Source organism: Phyllobates terribilis, unplaced genomic scaffold (genome assembly GCF_046119375.1).
Source record: "Phyllobates terribilis strain yellow unplaced genomic scaffold, ASM4611937v1 Scaffold_1__5_contigs__length_1240528914, whole genome shotgun sequence".
In the NCBI taxonomy this organism is placed as follows: Eukaryota; Metazoa; Chordata; class Amphibia; order Anura; family Dendrobatidae; genus Phyllobates; species Phyllobates terribilis.
This window is the reverse complement of record NW_027362761.1, coordinates 756,919,127-756,938,975: the sequence shown is the minus strand read 5'-3', so window position 1 is coordinate 756,938,975 and position 19,849 is coordinate 756,919,127. Positions and strand designations below refer to the sequence as shown.

General features: G+C 43.1%; 1 protein-coding gene across 1 annotated transcript in view; it reads right to left on the bottom strand.

Moving 5' to 3' along the window:
• The window catches only part of B4GALT1 (beta-1,4-galactosyltransferase 1), a 114,930-nt gene that overhangs the window by 8,097 nt on the left and 86,984 nt on the right, over nucleotides 1-19,849 (bottom strand). The window contains exons 3-4 of the mRNA XM_073636911.1: nucleotides 8,543-8,730; nucleotides 7,412-7,534 (exon numbers count right to left, since the gene is read on the bottom strand). Coding sequence (XP_073493012.1) covers nucleotides 7,412-7,534; nucleotides 8,543-8,730 — 311 coding nt within the window. The remainder of the gene's footprint in view (nucleotides 1-7,411; nucleotides 7,535-8,542; nucleotides 8,731-19,849) is intronic.

Below are 19,849 nucleotides of genomic sequence, written 5' to 3'. Positions count from 1 at the left end.
GAATATCACATTGTCTGATTTAGTGGAATTTTGGTGGAGAATAAGTATTTGGTGAAATACAAAAGTTCATCTTAATCCTTTGTTATATATCCTTTGTTGGCAATGACAGAGGTCAAACGTTTTCTGTAAGTCTTCACAAGGTTGGCACACACTGTTGCTGGTATGCTGGCCCATTTCTCCATGCAAGTCTCCTCTAGAGCAGTGATGTTTTGGGGCTGTCGCTGAGCAACACGGACTTTCAACTCCCTCCAAAGGTTTTCTGTAGGGTTTAGATCTAGAGACTGGCTAGGCTACTCCAGGACCTTGAAATGCTTCTTATGAAGCCACTCCTTCGTTGCCCTGGCGGTGTGCTCTGCATCATTGTCATGCTGAAAGACCCAGCCACGTTTCATCTTCAATGCCCTTGCTGATGGAAGGAGGTTTGCACTCAAAACCTCACGATACATGGCCCCATTCATTCTTTCATGTACACGGATCAGTCGTTCTGGTCCCTTGGCAGAGAAACACTGAACTTCTGGAGTGAGTTTGCTGCACTGAAAGTAAAGGGGCCGAATAATAATTGCACGCCCCACTTTTCAGTTTTTAATTTTTTTAAAAAGTTTAAAATATCCAATAAATTTTGTTCCACTTCATGATTGTGTCACACTTCTTGCTGATTCTTCCCCCAAAAATTAGAATTTTATATCTTTATTTTTGAAGCCAGAAATGTGGCAAAAGGTAGAAAAGTTCAAGGGGGCCAAATACTTTCACAAGGCACTGTATAAATATATACACATACATACATATCGTAGTATGTAGTAACACGTAACAGTAGTATAGTAACACTTAAACAACACGATGTAACTCCAAGTCAATCACACTCGGTGAAATCAACCTGTCCAGTTACGAAGCAACACTGATTGTGAATCAATTTCGCCTGCTGTTGTGCAAATGGAACAGACAACAGGTAGAAATGATAGGCAATTAGCAAGACACCCCCTATAAAAGGAGTGGTCCTGCAGGTGGTGACCACGACCATTTCTCTGCTCTCATCCTTTTTGCCTGTTTTAGTCACTTTTGCATTTTGTCATTGCTCTCACCCCTAGAAGTACAATAGCATGAGGTTTGTACAGTACAACCTACAGAAGTTGATCAGGTAGTGCAGCTTATCCAGGATGGCACAGTGTGAGCTGTGGCAAGAGGGGTAGCTGTGTCTGTCAGCACAGTGTCCAGAGCATACAACTGATACCAGGAGACAGAACAGTACACCACCAGGAGACATGGAGTGGGCCGTAGGAGGGCAACAACCCAGCAGCAGGGCCGTTACCTCCTCCTTTGTGCAAGGAGGAACAGAAGGAGCAGTGCCAGAACCCTGAAAAATGACCTCCAGCAGGCCACTAACATCCAGGTGTCTGCTCAAAATGTCAGAAACATGACTCCATGAGGGTGGTATGAGGGCCCAATGTCAATAAGTGGGTGTTGAGCTTACAGCCCAGCACCGTGCAGGGTGATTGGCCAGAGAACACCAAGATTGGCAGATTGCACATTGGCGCCCTGTGCTCTTCACGGATAAGAGCAGGTTCACACTGAGCACATGTGACAGACAAGACAGAGTCTGGAGACGCCATGGAGAACATTCTGCTGCCTGCAACATCCTCCAGCATGACCGGTTTAGCAGTGGGTCAGTAATGGTGTGTGTAGGCATTTCTTTGGTGGGCCGGACAAACCTCCATTTGCTAACCAGCGGTACCCTGACTGCCATTGGGTACCGGGATGAGATCTTCAGAACCATTGTGAGACCATATACTGGCGCAGTGGGCCCTGGGTTCTTTCTGATGCATGACAATGCTAGACCTCATGTGGCTGGAGTGTGTCAGCAGTGCCTGCATGATGAAGGCATTGATGCTATGGATTGGCCTGCCCGTTCCCCAGACCTAAATCCAAATTGAGAACATCTGGGACATCAATGTCAAGTTCCATTCACCAATGCCACGTTGCACCACAGACTGTCCAGGAGTTGACTGATGCTTTAATCCAGGTCTGGAAGGAGATCCCTCAGGAGAACATCCGCAACCTCATCAGGAGCATGCCCAGGCGATGTAGGGAGGTCGTACAGGCACGTGGAGGCCACAAACTACTGAGCATCATTTCCTTATCTTGAAGCATTTCCACTGAAGTTGGAGCAGCCTGTAATTTGATTTTCCATTTTGATTTTGAGTATCATTCCATATTCAGACCTCCATGGGATATTGATTTTGATTTACAATGATAATTTTTATGTTTTATTGTTCTCAACACATTCCACTATGTAATGAAGAAGATCTGTGTAATATCTAGGATGCGGTATTTTAGTGTTCCCTTTATTTTTTTGATCAGCGCATAATATTATAATATAGCCACACATATACGTAATTATTTTTTTTTTTTACTTAAACCAGGGATCAAACTAAAATGTTCAAGTCCCATAAAGGGACTAATATGTGTTTAAGGGTACTAGACCTGTCAGTGTTCTACTGAGAGGACGCCTGTTGAACCCTACTTATGGCAGGGCTAAACAGTACTTGCCAGACTAGGAGGTTATTCTTGAACAACCATTGGCACACCATAGTTGAGTTGCAGGGGAGCCCTCTTTCTTTCACAGCCCTCTAAATACCGTGGTCACTAATGACCGTAGCATCTAGATGGTTAAATAGCCAGGGTGGGCACTGTTGACAAAAGCCCTGGCTGTTGCTGCAGAAGTTTGGCTTTCAGTTAAGCTGAGTTTTTACAATGCCTGTACGATCACCTGGACGTACGACCACATCCATTGTGATTGTGAAGGAATGATTACAGACACCAAATAAGACTTGCTTCAACAGTAAAGATTTCTATGAATGCGTGGTTAAAGGTCCAAGATTGACACCTGTGGATAGGTGCCAAGTGTCTGATGAGTGGGGGTCTGATTGACCTACTTTGAATGAAGCAGCTGATGAACATATGCACTGCTGCTCCATTCATAGAGCACTTAAAACTACATGTAGGAAAACACCCGAAAATTTGCCTGGTCACGAATAGGAAACAATCCACTAGTTTTAATTTGGTTAAGAAACATGCTTGTTTATGATAAACACTCAAGGGTGCAAATATTGGTAACCAAAACTGTACCAGTTAAGTTTATCGATGGAGGGAACACTATGTTGAAATCTCCAGAGCAAACATTTTCACCCCTAGGTCACACAGGAAAAACAGCTTTCTAGCATACACATTTCAAAAGAAGAGTAATTTACAAGTGACCTTTGGATACACCAGATATCTGTCCTTATCAGCCTGAACACATTGTGTTATTACAGAAACATACCAGGAAAAGAATCTAGTTTATTATGCATTAGTCCCAAGTGACTTGGTTTTCTCTGTAGCCCTGATATTTATCCTGATATTAAAGAAGCACTCCCAAGGAAATTATTATTCTTTAAACCGGGTCTTAATATGTGTGTAATGAAGTGTAAGTTCAATAAAATACTTACCGATCGATGTCTTCCACAGTTTCCAGGGCTGTTCTGGTCCTCTTTTGAGTCAGGGGAGGTATATGACCTTGCGCATCCATGCGCAGACCATCCGGGTCTCAGAGCGGAAGACCCGGCCTAGAGTGAGGAGTCTTGTGATTTCAGCGTGAGCAGTGGTGATAAGGTGGTGTGACGAGGACTGGATGGGGAACAGTGAGGAGCAGGGGGCTGGAGAAGTGAGTACTAAGGTGAGTAGAAGCAAATTTATTTATTTTTTTTAATAGCCCTTAATTGTTCAGCAAAATGGTGACCAACTGGCTGAAATTTTGCTGAATCTGCACTGAAGCGAATTACAAAAAAAATGAGGATCTTTGTAAAATTCTAGTAAAATTCAATTTCATTCAAATATAGTCAATCATCTGTAGTAAATATGTTCGTTGATCAGTCCAAAGTCTAGCATCAGCACTGCCATTGCTCAGTCCACAGTAAGTGTCAGTCCACAGTCTAATGTAAATGCTTTAGTTGGTCAGTTTATAGCCTTGCGTTAAAGCACCACTCCAGCATTTTTGTTTTTTTATTGCAGCGCTGGAGTGGTGCTAATTTAAGTTCCCTGCACCTAACTTCATACTTACCAGCCGCTGTCTTCATCTTTTATCCGCGATGCTCTGATCAGTCTTCAGTAATTTATTACCTGCCGAATCTATCCAAATTTTGCTGGGCGAGCCGTTGTTCCCTTCTCAATATAAGTCTATGAGGGGCAGAACAAGGCCAGACCGAGGTTCTCATAGACTTACATCGAGAGCTTGTGACCGTTACCTCAAGATCGCGGCACGGGACCAAAGCGGGAACAGTAACAGCTTAAGACGGATATTGATAAGTCTAATTCTAGGGTCAGGGATACATTAGTAGCACCACTCCAGGGCTGAAATATTTAAAAAAAAAAAAAAAAAACTGCTGGAATGGTGTGTAAGTGCTTACAGTCAAAAAGTAAAAGACCAGTGATTTATTGTAGCTTGGAACACTAATTCGATAAGCACGGTTCATCAGATTGGTCTAGACCATTGATGGCAAACCTTTTAGAGACAGATTTGTCCAAACTGCAACCAAAAACCCACTTATTTAATATCACTAAGTGCCAACACGGCAATTTAACCTGAATACTGAAGTTTTAGTCCCCATTCTGGTATAACGTCCCCCATCCTGGTATAACGTCCCCCTCGCTGGTATAATGTCTTCTCCAGCACATTTTAAAAAGAAAAAACGATTCTACTCACCTTCGCCTGTGTAACATCCCTGGTGGCGTGCTTGCATTGTGCACCAGCACCCACCATGCAAGACCGCAATCTTACCTGTCAGTCCATGCTGCACTCTTTGTTTCAGTTCCTGCTGTGTCCATGTCTCTTGTCTGATTGCTTAGGGCTTCGGCGCGGCTTTCTGCTTGTTTCTTATGGCTACTGTGTGCACAGGCCTAATGCGTCCCCAGCCTATTGCTGTGAGTCACTGAATACTTAAACCCCCTCCACCCAGTAGGAGGTGCCTGAGCAACAACTTCACTCAGTTTGTCTTTTGCAACTGAATTGGCAGGTCCTGTCCTGTATCTAGTCTGTTCTGCCACCCTGGGGGCTGAGTACCCAGGCCTGCTACCTGTACCTGTGACTTCTAGTCAGTTTCTGCCACCCTGGGGGCTGAGCTCCCAGGCTCGTTCCTGTATCTTGTTCCTGGTTCAGATCCTGTCTGAACAGTGTCCTAGTCCTTTACTTGTTTGTCTCTATGTTTGTATCTTCCCTTTTCCTGCAGTATCTGAACCTGCACCTAACTCCAACTCGTTGTCTCTGTACTTCTGTTTGTGAGTTTTGTGTCCACTCGCTACTTCATTGCAAGTACCTTGTGTGTATCTGGTTCTGCTCGTTCTGTTTCCCTGCCTCTGTATCTAACTCCTGTGTTCCAGCTATCTTCTTTTATTTTCCAGTCTGTTCCATGTGAACAGAGCCCTGTCCTGTCTAGCGCATCTGCGGGTTTTGCTTTGTTCTGCTTGCTCACCGCACCTGCGGTTTTGCTCTGCTTTGCTTGTTCGCCGCATCTGCGGGTTTTGCTCTGCTTTGCTAGTTCACCGCATCTGCGGTTTTGCTCTGCTTTGCTTGTTCACCGCATCTGCGGGTTTTGCTCTGCTTTGCTTGTTCACCGCACCTGCGGTTTTGCTCTGCTTTGCTTGTTCACCGCATCTGCGGGTTTTGCTCTGCTTTGCTTGTTCACCGCATCTGCGGGTTTTGCTCTGCTTTGCTTGTTCACCGCATCTGCGGGTTTTGCTCTGCTTTGCTTGTTCACCGCATCTGCAGGTTTTCCTCTGCTCGCCTACCGCACCTGCGTCTCTCTTCCTGTATCCCAGTCTGTACTGGTCCTTATCCTGCCTACGTTCCTACTTGCCAGTACCTGCCTGCCAGCGCCCACCTGTCTGCATGCCAGCCAGTGTCCACCTGTCTGCATACCAGCAGTGCCTGTCAATATCCACCTGTCTGCATACCAGCCGTGCCTGCCAGTGCCCACCAGTCAATATGCCAGTTTAACCTGCCTGTTCCTGCATTCCCCGGTGTGGGTCAACAGCTGTGACCGGGGTCTGACCTGGAGTAGCACCTGGTCCCTCTGCTCGGTTCCTCGCTGGTTCACGGAGTCGACTCAGCCGCCGTGCGACCTTGGTGGGATCGGGTTGATACTTAGTTACGCCCCTCCAGGCACTCCTCGGTTGATGGTACAGTGGGATCACTTATCACGCTTACGCCAGTCCGTCCGGGCGTGAGCGTAACAGCCTGCTCTCACACTAGACGGAGCTGACTTTGGTGTGCCAGTACAGGCACCGCATGACGTTACTGCCATGGGCCACTGGCAAGCAGATGTTTGCCGCCAAACTCTGATTGGGTGGTGGCATGCATTGCAGTGCAGGGACCCAGCGGGTCTTTGCGCCATAATACATTTGACCTGAATGTGGGTTTTCGGAAACACATCCAGTTCAAATTGACGCTGGAAGGTTCCTCTCCTGCACTGGCCAGGTCACACCCTATGCAACAGTGACTGCCCTGGATGCCATAGGTTCACCACCACTGGTCTTGATGTTCATATCAAGGGCATAATTCAGGACAAAGGGGCACCAAACACAATAGATAGCTGTAGACCAGGTGATGCTCTGTTTTGCAGCTCTCTCCCCCATACACAGGAGTGCTCGCTATACCATGTGCTACTACATTTTCCATAAAAGGCACTGCTAGACATCTCTGGTGTCAGGTTTTCGCTGTGAAGAAAAGCAAAGGTAGACCGAAGACACAGACTATCGCACGAGCATGTTTTTTTTAACAGATTCAGTCTAATTTAAACTAATGTGCATGGGAGCGTTAACATATTGATGACGGATCTGTACGATCGACCAGCAAGAAATAAGGACAACATCTGCAAAGAGTTTGTATGCTCTCCCCGTGATTGCGTGGGTTTCCTCCGGGTTCTCCGGTTTCCTCCCACACTCCAAATACATACTGATAGGGAGTGTAGATTGTGAGCCCCAGTGGGGACAATGCCGATAATGTCTGTAAATTGTGTGAATTGTAAAGCGCTGCGGAATATGTTGGCGCTATATAAATCAAAAGATTATTATTAAATATTATCCATATACTGTACATAGGATAGGCCATCAATGGTATCTGCGCCATCAGTGGCTGAATGTAAATAATGTATGGCGCTGGAACAGAGCAGCAGCGTACATGGTTTAGTGGCAGCTGCAGGACCAGGGCTGTGGAGTCGGAGTCATGGAAATTGAGGAGTAGGAGTCGAAGGTTTGGCTTACCGACTCCACAGCCCTGTGCAGGACAACCTCTTTCATTTTTAATTTTTATACAGGACATTTATTGTCTCCAATTAAATTAGCTAAAAACTTAAAAAGAAAAACAAACAAAACAATGAACTACCTATTGTAGATGTCATCATCTTCTCCACCCCATCCCCAGTAATTATTGGGAAATCCATTGATTTTTTCAAATTGTTCTTTGCTTAAGGCAGATACACCTCCGAAATACTGTTTGTATGGTAACCTGAAAAGAAAAAAAAGAAGGGAAAATATTAACTTCTTTACACAACATTTGTTACCAGCCTCCAGAGTATACCTCACCGTGAAGAGCAGGAAACTCAGAAACAAATGGAGCCTAAAGCCCTAACATAACTCCAAATATTTTAGACCATAGCATGTTTTCCCCCCTCTTCTCTCCTGCATTCCATAGATTTTATCTTCCTGTCCACATAACTCTGAGAGGTCTTTTCTGTGTGCAGGACGAGTTTTCTTTTTCAGGGACATCATTTTGTTAAACATATTTTATTAACATGCTTCTGTTACCATCTAATAGACGTATACTTATGGCAGACCTATGGGCCTATTAGGCTCCCGGCCACAATATTAACCTAGTACCATTGATGAACTGACATTTTAATGCAGTTTTCCTTTTGTGACTCCACTTCTAGTTTTCATTTAAGAAACTCTATTAAAACAACATCTATTTTAATATAGTCGAACCAATCACCGATCCCAGCTGTTACTTTGGCAGCACATTCAAATATCCCGACCCTTTAATGACTAGTGAGGGTTCAACACTTGTTGACAGATTGCCTTTAAAAACTTTTGTGGCTACTTATCTTTGCATCCCCAGGAGAGAACATGTCCTTCTGACCATTTTTCCCCCTGCATGATGCCTTTTGCTTACGATTGGTCAACGTCATGCAGGAGAAAAAGTACACGCCCCCAGAGAAGACTCTCTGCTAACGCTCAGTTGGACTTATCATAATTAAGAATCTACTCTTTACAAGCTAATATTTCCGCAACAGAGAGAAGTAAAAAAAAACAAACTACACTTTACTCAGCTCTGCAGCCACTATTCCATGATGTAGCCAGTTTAACATGCGCAAACTTGTGAAGGTCCTCTTTAACAGCAGCTATGGTAAAATAAAACCTGAGATTTTGCGGCTATAAAACAAAAGACTGTTTGGTGAATCTTTCCCTAGACCTCTATGAATCACATCATTAAACTAAATAACAGATGATCCCTTACCCAAAGCCAAATTTATCCATAGATACAGACAAGTGTCTAGGTTGGCTGTAACATTTGTAGATGTTCCGGTCATCCATAGGGATCAGGTCAACATCGCTGAATACAAAGCAGTTATAATCATATTCTTTTAAAGCTTCCATGTAGCCAATATTGAGCAATTTAGCACGGTTAAATGTTGTATCTCCATCCTTGAATAATGGAAACAAGGGGAAAAAAAAAGTTATTTGGGTAAAATGACTTACTGTGCTTTGTTAGAGTGGATCTGTCACCAGATTACTTAATACAGACCGCATACATTATTAAATGGATCTCTATACCTGGTGAGGCTGGTACTTTGAAAATCCTTATCTCAATGCCTAATGTTAAAATAAGCATTATACAAGTCCAATTGGAGCTAGAGCTGGACTCAAAAAGCTAAATTTTAATATCACAAAGAACATTTTTCAAAAAGGATAAAACCGCCATTCTGACATGGATTTTCAGAGTAAATACACCAGTCTTGTCCAGCATAATATGTATTTAATAATGTATGCAGTCCAAAGTCATTGTACAGATAAGCTGTTCTACAATGGACTTGATGTTTCTATATGCCTATGCTCTCATATCTGTGTTTTATGCTTTCATGGCTGTCTAGGAGGAGCACTTGGCGAACATGAGCAGTGCTTACAAGCTCTTTCCTGCCGTTCTCCGCGTCAGAAATGTAATGATCTCTCTCAGGCTCTCTATTCGTGGTTATTCTTGGCTTGCTTGAATTTTCAAAGTAAGTACACCAGCCTGATCAGATTGATTCCATCTATTTAATAATGTATGCAGTTTGTGTGAATACACGTCTCTACAGACACACAATAACAGTGTACATAAGCAGTGTTCGATATATTCGGCCTCTTTTTCAACCACACTTCTACATAAAAGACGTAATGAACATTTTTCATAGCGAATCATGGCCTGACAAGGCATTTCATGTCGGAAGTTTTAGTTTGTGCAATTACACATGCCAGAAGCATATGAACCATCTGCCATGTGGGATGGGCAAGATTGATCAACCACTATCTAGACTTCAGCAGGGTGTGGACTCTTTAGAAACAAGACAGTCATTTCCTGACACATTCATTTATTTTAAGAGCGGTAAGTCACTAAGAATAAAATTAAAGCGAAATCCAGTAGCCTGTGCCATTAGCTCACAGTGTTTAGAGGGTGCAGAGTAAATCCTGGGATAGTGGTGCACCACTGCACTGGATTACAGCAATTAAGTGCAGTATAGAGCACTTATTATACATGGTACAGGGTGCTAATTATTATCAGTTCTGCCTAGGCTTCAGGCAGATATTCTGCTTATTAACAGTCCGGCTGGACACTGCCTTCTGCACCACAATGGGATATTCATAGCTGCCAAGAAAACTGGCACACGACACGCATTTCAGGCCATGGTACAAATATAATTATGCATTTCAAGAACGGATATGCCTAAAGTGGAAGCCTTCTCCTCAACTCAGCCTCGGCAATGCACGCCTGCTTCCCCAACCCATGATGAGGTCATAGAACAACATAAAGCATTTCCCTATACTCATCCCAAGAGATAAAAAGGCACAAAACCCTTAATTGCAGGTTTCTAAAGGAACACATTCCTTAGAGAGAACTTACAAGTCCGCTACAAAGGCTCCTTTTGTGTTGGGCTAATCTTTTCTCTAACCCGTGATGACTTACATGGCTACAGGTGTTGTACAGCTAGAAGGTACGATAAGTGCAATCCAGCCAATTCACAGAGTTTACGTCAAAGACGAGAAGATTTCCATTTTTGCATTGAACAATGGCAGTGCAATGTCTCCTAGAGATGGAAAAGAACATAATGTGGCAGCTGTGCCTATGCTGGTGAGATCCGATATGCACGGGCCAGATTATCTGCACTCACAGTAATGGAAGCTATTTAAACAGCATCCAGGAAAAATATATACCATATAATTATATTATTTATATAAATAAATACAATATATATATATAAAAATACCTTATACATGTATATATTTATATTATATATATATTTTAATGTAGAGGAAAAAAAACAAATATAAATATATAGGAAGTGAAAATGAGTATTCAATGTGCATGTGTACTGGGCACGGGAAGATGTACCATGGGAGCAGCTGGTTTCTCATACACTTAGAAATGACAGGCAGTTTTAGTTTCTTCCATCTGTACCATTGTGCCGACGCTCGCCTTGCAGGTGGGTACAGGACAGCGAGAAACCCCCACTTTATAGCTGAGCTCTTCAGTGTCTCCTCCTTGATTATCTACAGATAGAAAGAGCAGAAGGGAAAGAGGGAAGAAAGATAGGGAAAATACAGATGAGGAAAGTCAGTGCAGCAGAGGAAAAACAGAACAGCAAAAAGCCTCTCCCCTCTGTGTACATGATACGTCAGCAATGAACCACCGATCATATGAGGAAGCAGCAGAAACAACTGGCTCCCTTTAGGTAAATGGAGATTTCTGAAGGATTCTGTATAGCTGACTCGCATATAGTGTCATCTTCTCTATAGCAAGTAGCAGCTGCCAGCACAGAACAGAACTACAGGCAAAATGCAGATGCGTAAAGCTTTATAGCATCAGAAAGGGTTATTCTCATCCCAGAAAGTAAAAGCATATGGCCAGGAGGCCATTTTTTCCTCGTTTCTATGATTGAGGGGGCTGAATTTGCACCCCCATTACAGCAGTTGGGCAGTGTGCAGCATGCAGGGAAATCATATGAAGAGCATGCAGAGCAGAGGCACAGCTCGATTCACGCAAACGCTGCAGGTCCCTGGACATGGAATAACCCTACAATATTAACTTCCCTTATAGAGTTCTATACAAATAAAATATTTAAAGCAACACGCCAGTGTTTCACCGCCAACGAGCTATCACTAATGTCTGCTTCCTGCCCCTGGTAATATATTTTCCAGCCGCCGTCTTCTGCTCTTCCCAGAGCCAGACCAATCCCATTCTGCAGCTCCTGACAGGATGGAAGTCAGAGGTAATGGTCACAATTAGTGTTGAGCGAGTATGTTCTGTTCTGAGTATGCTCGGGCTGAGCTCCGAGTATTTATAGCTGCTCGGTGATGTGTTTGAATCACTCCCGTGTGCATGATTTGCAACTGTTTGACAGCTTTATTACATGTGAGGAACGTCTATTTCTTACACATTCCTCACATGTAATAAAGCTGTCAAACAGTTGCAAATCATGCACACGGGAGCGATTTAAACACATCACCGAGCAGCTGTAAATACTCGGAGCTCGGCCCGAGCGTACTCGGCGAAAGGGTTAATAGAACATACTCACTCAACACTAGTCACAATCTCTCAGTATAAGTCTATGACAGCCTCGTTCTGGCTTTTAGATTTTCAGCTTGCCCAGCAAACACGGAAGCGATTCGGCAGGTCACAATCTGCAGAAAATGACCGAAGTGGAGCCAAGAACAGAAGAAGAGGGCAGCTGGTGAGTATATACAGTTGTGCTCAAAAGTTTATATACCCCGGCAGAATTTTTCCTTTCTTGGCCTTGTTTCAGAGAATATGAATGATAACCAAAAAACTTTTTCTCCACTCATGGTTATTGGTTGCGTGAAGCCATTTACTGTCGAACTACTGTGTTTTCTCTTTTTAAATCTTAATGACAATCAAAAACATCCAAATGACTCTGATCAAAAGTTCACATACCCCAGTTCTTAATACCGTGTATTGCCCCCTCTAACATCAATGACAGCTTGAAGTCTTTGGTGGTAGTTGTGGATGAGGTTTTTTATTTTCTCAGATGGTAAAGCTGCCCATTCTTCTTGGCAAAAAGCCTCCAGTTCCTGTAAATTCCTGGGCTGTCTAGCATGAATTGCGCTCTTGAGCTCTCCCCAGAGTGGCTCAATGATATTGAGGTCAGGAGACTGAGATGGCCACTCCAGAACCTTCACTTTGTTCTGCTGTAGTCAATGAGAGGTCGACTTGGCCTTGGATGTTCCTGGCAGCCCTTATGTGACTGCCAGGCAAAAAAAGAGCAGTGAGGCCACATTATTGGGTTAGTTAAATGTCATCTCGACAGCGCTGCAGCCAATCACAGTGCTCAGGAGCCCTGCCTGTGCAGATGGGATGACCTGCTGAGCTCACCGGTTGGCAGCAGGGCTGTCCACAGGATGTCAGCACTGCAGACAAAACAGAGACCGGGGCTGCGGTCGAAAGTCAGCACTGGACCTGGGCAGGACGAGTAATTTTTTATCAATTCCGCAGCTCAGAGATGAAAGTTTTCTGAAAGGGGAAAAAAATGGATAAAGTGACTGCCTACTGATACATCTCTATACGTATAAATAATATAAAAGGTACTTAGATCAATTTTTTTTTTATCAAGAAATGAAAAAGCCATCCAACCACAACAAGATGACTTCAATTTTGGATGGTCCCCTAATCCTTTTGACTCCTCACACTATGTGTCTAGCCAAGCCTCAACTGAGGAAGAAATAGGAACTAGTCATAGCTCAAAATTAAAAACCTGTCTAGGAAAGAAGGGTGGATAAGGAAACTGAGCCCTGGAGAGGGCCACACCCCTCAATAAACTACAAAAAAAAACAAAGCACAAAAACAAAGGTCCACACACCTTTAGCATTAAATCAATGTATAGATGCACAAACACGCTTTTTCTAATATACAAAAAATTAATATTATATATTAATGTACACACCAATAACAAATCAGCACACTACAATTAAAGGGGTTGTCCATTGCTTGAACAACAACTTCTCAATCACTAGGTTTCCCCCAAGTAAAATAACATCAACACTTAACTCCGGTTGGGGCACTATTCCACTGGTGTAGACACTGGCTCTCCTGGGGCTTGCGTGACATTATGTCAAGTGATCCCTGTAGCGAATCAGCAGCCGCTTCAATCTTCCCTCCTTTGAACAAATAGGACATCCGGAGAAAGAGAAAGAAGTGTCAAGCGAGCCCCGGGGAAGCCACTCTCGACATCACTGGAATGGCACAGGAAATGGAGGGGAAAATAGGTGTTGTTAATTTACTTGGGGGCAGGGGGAGGGGATAGTGAATGAGGGAGAGTTGGCTTTGGCTTAGGCTATGTGCCCACAATCAGGCTATAGCAGCGCTTTGGACGCAAGGTATTTTCACAGTGAGGGAGAGAGGATTAGTGTATTGTTATAGCGCTGGCTCCTTGTGGAGGGGTTGTCAGATCCCTGTGGAGGGGTTGTCAGCGCTGTTGCAGTGAGGATCAAAGCATTGTTATTGCGCTGGTTCCCTGTGGAGGGGTTGTCACATCCCCGTGGAAGGGTGGTCACATCCCCGTGGAAGGGTGGTCAGCACTGCTGCAGTGAGGCAGAGAGGATCAGAGCATTGTTCTAGTGCTTGCTCCCTTTTCTAAGCTAAACACGAACTGCACACGGACGGCTCACGAATGGCATAATGATGCCATCCGTCTGCTGTACGAGTTATTCACGAACCCATAGACTTGTATTGGCCGTTTTCATCAGTGACATTGGAAAAACACGGACCTGTCTGTGAGTTTTGTATGGTCACATGGTCTGAGAAAAAACATGTGAATAGCATCATAGAGTATATGGGTACATGTTGTATTATTGGTGAATGAGGCCTTAGGCTGATGGAAGTTCTCGGCCTTGACCTCGGCCAAGGACTGACAGTATGTTCTGAAGGTGGCCATGAGCATATACTTGCACCGTTACCAACACCGGAGAATCCTCACAATGTGCAGTGCGTGCGATGTGAGGATTCACTAGTCTGCAGTCAATCAGCCCTTATGTGACTGCCAGGCAAAAAAAAGAGCAGTGAGGCCACATTATTGGGTTAGTTAAATGTCATCTCGACAGCGCTGCAGCCAATCACAGTTCTCAGGAGCCCTGCCTGTGCAGATGGGATGACCTGCTGAGCTCACCAGTTGGCTGCAGCGCTGTCCACAGGATGTCAGCACTGCAGACAGAGACCAGGGCTGTGGTCGAAAGTCAGCACTGGACCTGGGCAGGACGAGTAATATTTTAGAGAGATGAAAGTTTTCTGAAAGGGGAAAACCCCTGTGGAGGGGTTGTCAGCGCTGTTGCGTTTTTTGTGTTGTTCTGTTTTTTGACAATGGGACCCGCAGAGTGGTGGGAAGTATTAGGCAGGAGGAATTCATTCTTCAATATGTGGTGGAAAAATTAGTAATCGTAAGGACTATTACAAGGCTCAAATTAAGATTGCTGGATGACTGGGTCAGAGCATCTCCAAAATGGCAGGTTAAGATTATTTTGCAGTTCCTTTTGTCTCAAAGGCTGACATCTATTCACTTAAATTATTTATTTTAACGTTTTTAGGCCTCCTATGAACAACTCGTGCTTCCACCCTTCTTTGATAAAAAAAAGACAAAAAAAAAAAAAAAAAAAAAAGGAGTGCCATATGCATCGCCATGCCTCCGTGAAAGGAAAAAAAAATGTTGATCCTAAACAGATCCTACAAAGAACTGTATAACCAATCACGACAGTGATGTGAATTGTGCCTAATCAGGTCACTGGCATCAGAGCAAACTGCAGGTAAGCACCTGGGTGGCCACATAATGCTTTGTAGTAAATCCTAAGCTGGCATCAGAAGAAGCAGACTGAAAGGCACCACATAATATTTTAAGAATATGAGAAATTCCCAAATCCAAGAAATGTGTGTTGCACGGTGTTCGACAATGTACAAGTGCATCTCACAAAATTAGAATATCATCAAAAAGTTAATTTATTTCAGTTCTTCAATACAAAAAGTGAAACTCATTATATAGTCATTACAAACAGTGATCTACTTCAAGAGTTTATTTCTGTTAATATTGATGATTATGGCTTACAGCCAATGAAAACACAAAAGTCATTGTCAGCTCAAAAAATAAAGGGAACACTTAAACAACAGAATATAACTCCCAAGTGAATCAAACTTCTGTGAAATCAAACTGTCCACTTAGGAAGCAACACTGATTGACAATCAATTTCACATGCTGTTGTGCAAATGGAATAGACAATAGATGGAAATTATTGTCAATTATCAAGACACTCAATAAAGGAGTGGTTCTGCAGGTGGAGACAACAGACAACATCTCAGTACCAATGCTTTCTGGCTGATGTTTTGGTCACTTTTGAATGTTGGTTGTGCTTTCACACTCGTGGTAGCATGAGACAGACTCTACAACCCACAGAAGTTGCTCATCCTGGATGGAACATCAGTGCGAGCTTTGGCAAGAAGGTTTGCTGTGTCTGTCAGCGTAGTGCCCAAAGGCTGGAGGTGCTACCAGGAGACAGGCCAGTACACCAGAAGACGTGGAGGGGGGCCGTAGGAGGGCAACAACCCAGCAGCAGGACCGCTACTTCCGCCTTGTGCAAGGAGGAACAGGAGGAGCACTGCCAGAGCCCTGCAAAATGACCTCCAGCAGGCCACAAATGTGCATGTGTCTACACAAACGGTTAGAAACCGACTCCATGAGGGTGGTATGAGGGCCCGACGTCCACAGATGGGGGTTGTGCTCACAGCCCAATACCATGCGGGACGCTTGGCATTTGCCACAGAACACCAGGATTGGCAAAGTCGCCACTGGCACCCTGTGTTCTTCACAGATGAAATCAGGTTCACACTGAGCACATGTGACAGACGTGACAGAGTCTGGAGACGCTGTGGAGAGCGATCTGCTGCCTGCAACATCCTTCAGCATGACCAGTTTGGCAGTGGGTCAGTAATGGTGTGGGGTGGCATTTCTTTGGAGGGCCGCACAGCCCTCCATGTGCTCGCCAGAGGTAGACTGACTGCCATTAGGTACCGAGATGACATCCTCAGACCCCTTGTGAGACCATATGGTGGGGTGGTTGGCCCTGGGCTCCTCCTAATGCAGGACAATGCCAGACCTCATGTGGCTGGAGTGTGTCAGCAGTTCCTGCAAGATGAAGGCATTGAAGCTATGGACTGGCCCACTCGTTCCCCAGACCTGAATCCGATATATATATATATATTATAATGTGTATGTGTATGTGTGTGTGTGTATATGTATATATGCATGTATATAAATATGTGCGTGTCAGACTATAAGACGCACCCCCCACTTTCCTCCAAAATTTTGTGAGGAAAAAAGTGCGTCTTATAGTCCGTAAAATACGGTAATTGATTAGGACTGAAGGAAACTTAAACCTAGAGGAAGTGTTCAGACATTTTTTTTTTTTTCTACCGATAAGTGTTCCTTTAAGACTATGACGCTGCAGCCTATTGCTCTAGTTTTGACTTTATCGCTGCTAATGATTACAAGTGTGCTCTTTGACCTTGCTTAAAGGCTTATGAACAGATAACATTGTTTCACCTGAATGCGCATTTTCCCTTCTAGAGATTGTGTATTTCTCAAATTTCTTTACCGTACAATATACAGGTGCATCTCACTAAGTTAGGATATTAAAAAGTAAATTTATTTCAGTTCTTCAATACAAAAAGTGAAACTCATATTTGTGTGCCCTGGGTTCCTCCTAATGCAGGACAATGCCAGACCTCATGTGGCTGGAGTGTGACAGCAGTTCCTGCAAGATGAAGGCATTGAAGCTATGGACTGGCCCGCCCGTTCCCCAGACCTGAATCCGATTGAGCACATCTGGGACATCATGTCTCCCTCCATCCACCAACGTCACGTTGCACCACAGACTGTCCAGGAGTTGGCGGATGCTTTAGTCCAGATCTGGGAGGAAATCCCACAGGAGACCATCTGCAACCTCATCAGGAGCATGCCAAGGCGTTGTAGGGAGGTCATACAGGCACGTGGAGGCCACACACAATACTGAGCCTCATTTTGACTTGTTTTAAGGACATTACATCAAAGTTGGATCAGCCTGTAGTGTGTTTTTCCACTTTAATTTTGGGGGTGACTCCAAATCCAGGCCTCCATTGGTTAATAAATGTGATTTCCATTGATGATTTTTGTGTGATTTTGTTGTCAGCACATTCAACTTTGTACATAAAGTATTCAATGAGAATATTTAATTCATTCAGATCTAGGATGTGTTATTTGAGTGTTCCCTTTATTTTTTTGAGCAGTGTATATATAATACATACATACATACATACATACATACATACATGTGCTTCTCACAAAATTAGACACATATATATATATATATATATATATATATATATATATATATATATATATATATATATATATATATATATATATATATATATATATATATATATATATATATATATATATGTTACAAACTTCTTTAAATTTTTTTTTCTATTTTCCTCCTCTAAAACCTAGGTGCGTCTTATGGTAAGGTGCGTCTTATAGTCCGAACAATACGGTAGATGTTTTCCTTGGACTTTAATGACTGAACTTTAGGGTAGGTTCACATGAGCATATTAAAAATTATAATATATACATAAAAAAATTGGTTAGGACTCCATCCACTTTTCATCGATTTGTTTTTCGTACTCGTCAGCCGTGTGCAGTCCGTATAAAATCAGATTTTTAAAGCTGCCGGGATCATTTACAAGACCATTTACAGTTTCCTATGTTTGCAATGTATCCGTAATAATCGATGCTGTACTGTGGCTCCGTATGGAATCGGATTTTTCATTTTGCGCACCCATAGATTTGAACGGGTGATTTCCATCTGATTTATGGAAGAAAGTAGTGCATGCTGCAATTTTTTTTCCACCCAGATTCAGCAAGTGGGGATGAAGAAAAAAAATGAATCGCTCATCTGCACTGCCCCACTGAATAACATTGGTCTGAGAGTGATGTGCGTTTTTTTTTCACGTCAAACCGACGATACAGTCGTGTGAATTATAAAACTGTGGATTATTTTTAACTAGTAATCGAATATTGCAAATTTTTATGGAACACGGCAGAATTTTTTTTTTTGCCAGGATAGGCATTGGAAGTTGTCTAAACAAAGAAAATAAAACAAAAAAACCCTACACGGGCAATACTTTACCAAAAACTTTGCTAGGAATTGATTACCTGTTCTGAAGGGACCTGACCAAAAAGCATACATCTCCTAAGCTAAGCCATGTACCAACAGTCTTGTGGGTGCTTCTGGACCCTAGCGGCATGTTTGCTTGTGGAAAATCTGCTGTATATTACAGTAGCCGTATTTTGGATGAAGTAAGCATGTGAAGTCTAACATCTGGTTTGTTAAATGGCTGACAAGTAAAAGCAGACATTCACACTAATTATTTCAACAGTCGGACATAGCATGCATACAAGGAGGGAGTACAACAAGGGGAGGAGAGTGCTGCAACGTTCATTACTTTCTTCCTGCAACTCTATGGCCAAAACCATTTCATCTTGGACCACCCCTTTAAGCATCTACAGACATGGTATATTGGAGCAGCACAGAAATAGTACAGATAGGACTATATAAAACGTCATATCTAATGGGATCCTGGAAAGATATACTATATACAGTCTGCTTTGTGTAATTAGCTCGTTAGCTTAATTACACCTTTTAAGCTAACGAATTGCTGCTGGATCCGTTCTAACGGATGATTACTGGACATGTGAACATAGCCTAAGATGAAAGGGTAGCCTTAGCGTCACTCATCAACTAGTTGTGACACTATTTTTATTTATTGGCTACTGTACTATGTTTCAACAAGAAAAAGAAGAGTGACCGACAAAGGTTTATCATGGCTGGGTTATGCAATACAATGGAAATATGGATGCTTTAAAATGATCAAAGACCATCAGCTATCCTTGTCAAGAGTAGAAAACGTTTCCTCCTTTTGCGGAGATAGATATCTAGACACACAAATCCCTGTAAATATACACAGATCAAGTCCCTGTAGGTCAATTTACAAGGAGAACGTTTCATCACTTCTTTGCACGTTCATTTGTGCAAGGTCTTAGAGTTACGTTCTCCTCATTAGTACATGTGTAGATACCCACAGGGGCACTTACAGAGTCATCATGTTGTGCTTTAGGTGCAGAAACATATACAATTATTACAGGTAATTCCTGGAATCATCTGGAGCCACCTGTACACAAGGCTATATCTTTTCCACAGGGTAAACCATGGTTACAGGTAATGGAGATCTTCTATATTAATGTGGCACTTACTAAAGACCTACCGTGCTAGAAGTTGTCTGTAGAGAAGAGAGGAGAGTACGTTTAGCTCGCAGGCTGTACTTCTACACCGTAAGGGCAGGTGCAGATGGCCGTATATGCTCTCATCCGAGATAAATCGGGCTGACTATGCAAATCACTCTCTGATCATAGTGTGTGCCGGATGAGGAGAAGATGGAGAATAAATTTCTCTTTGTTCTCAAATTGTGAGGAAA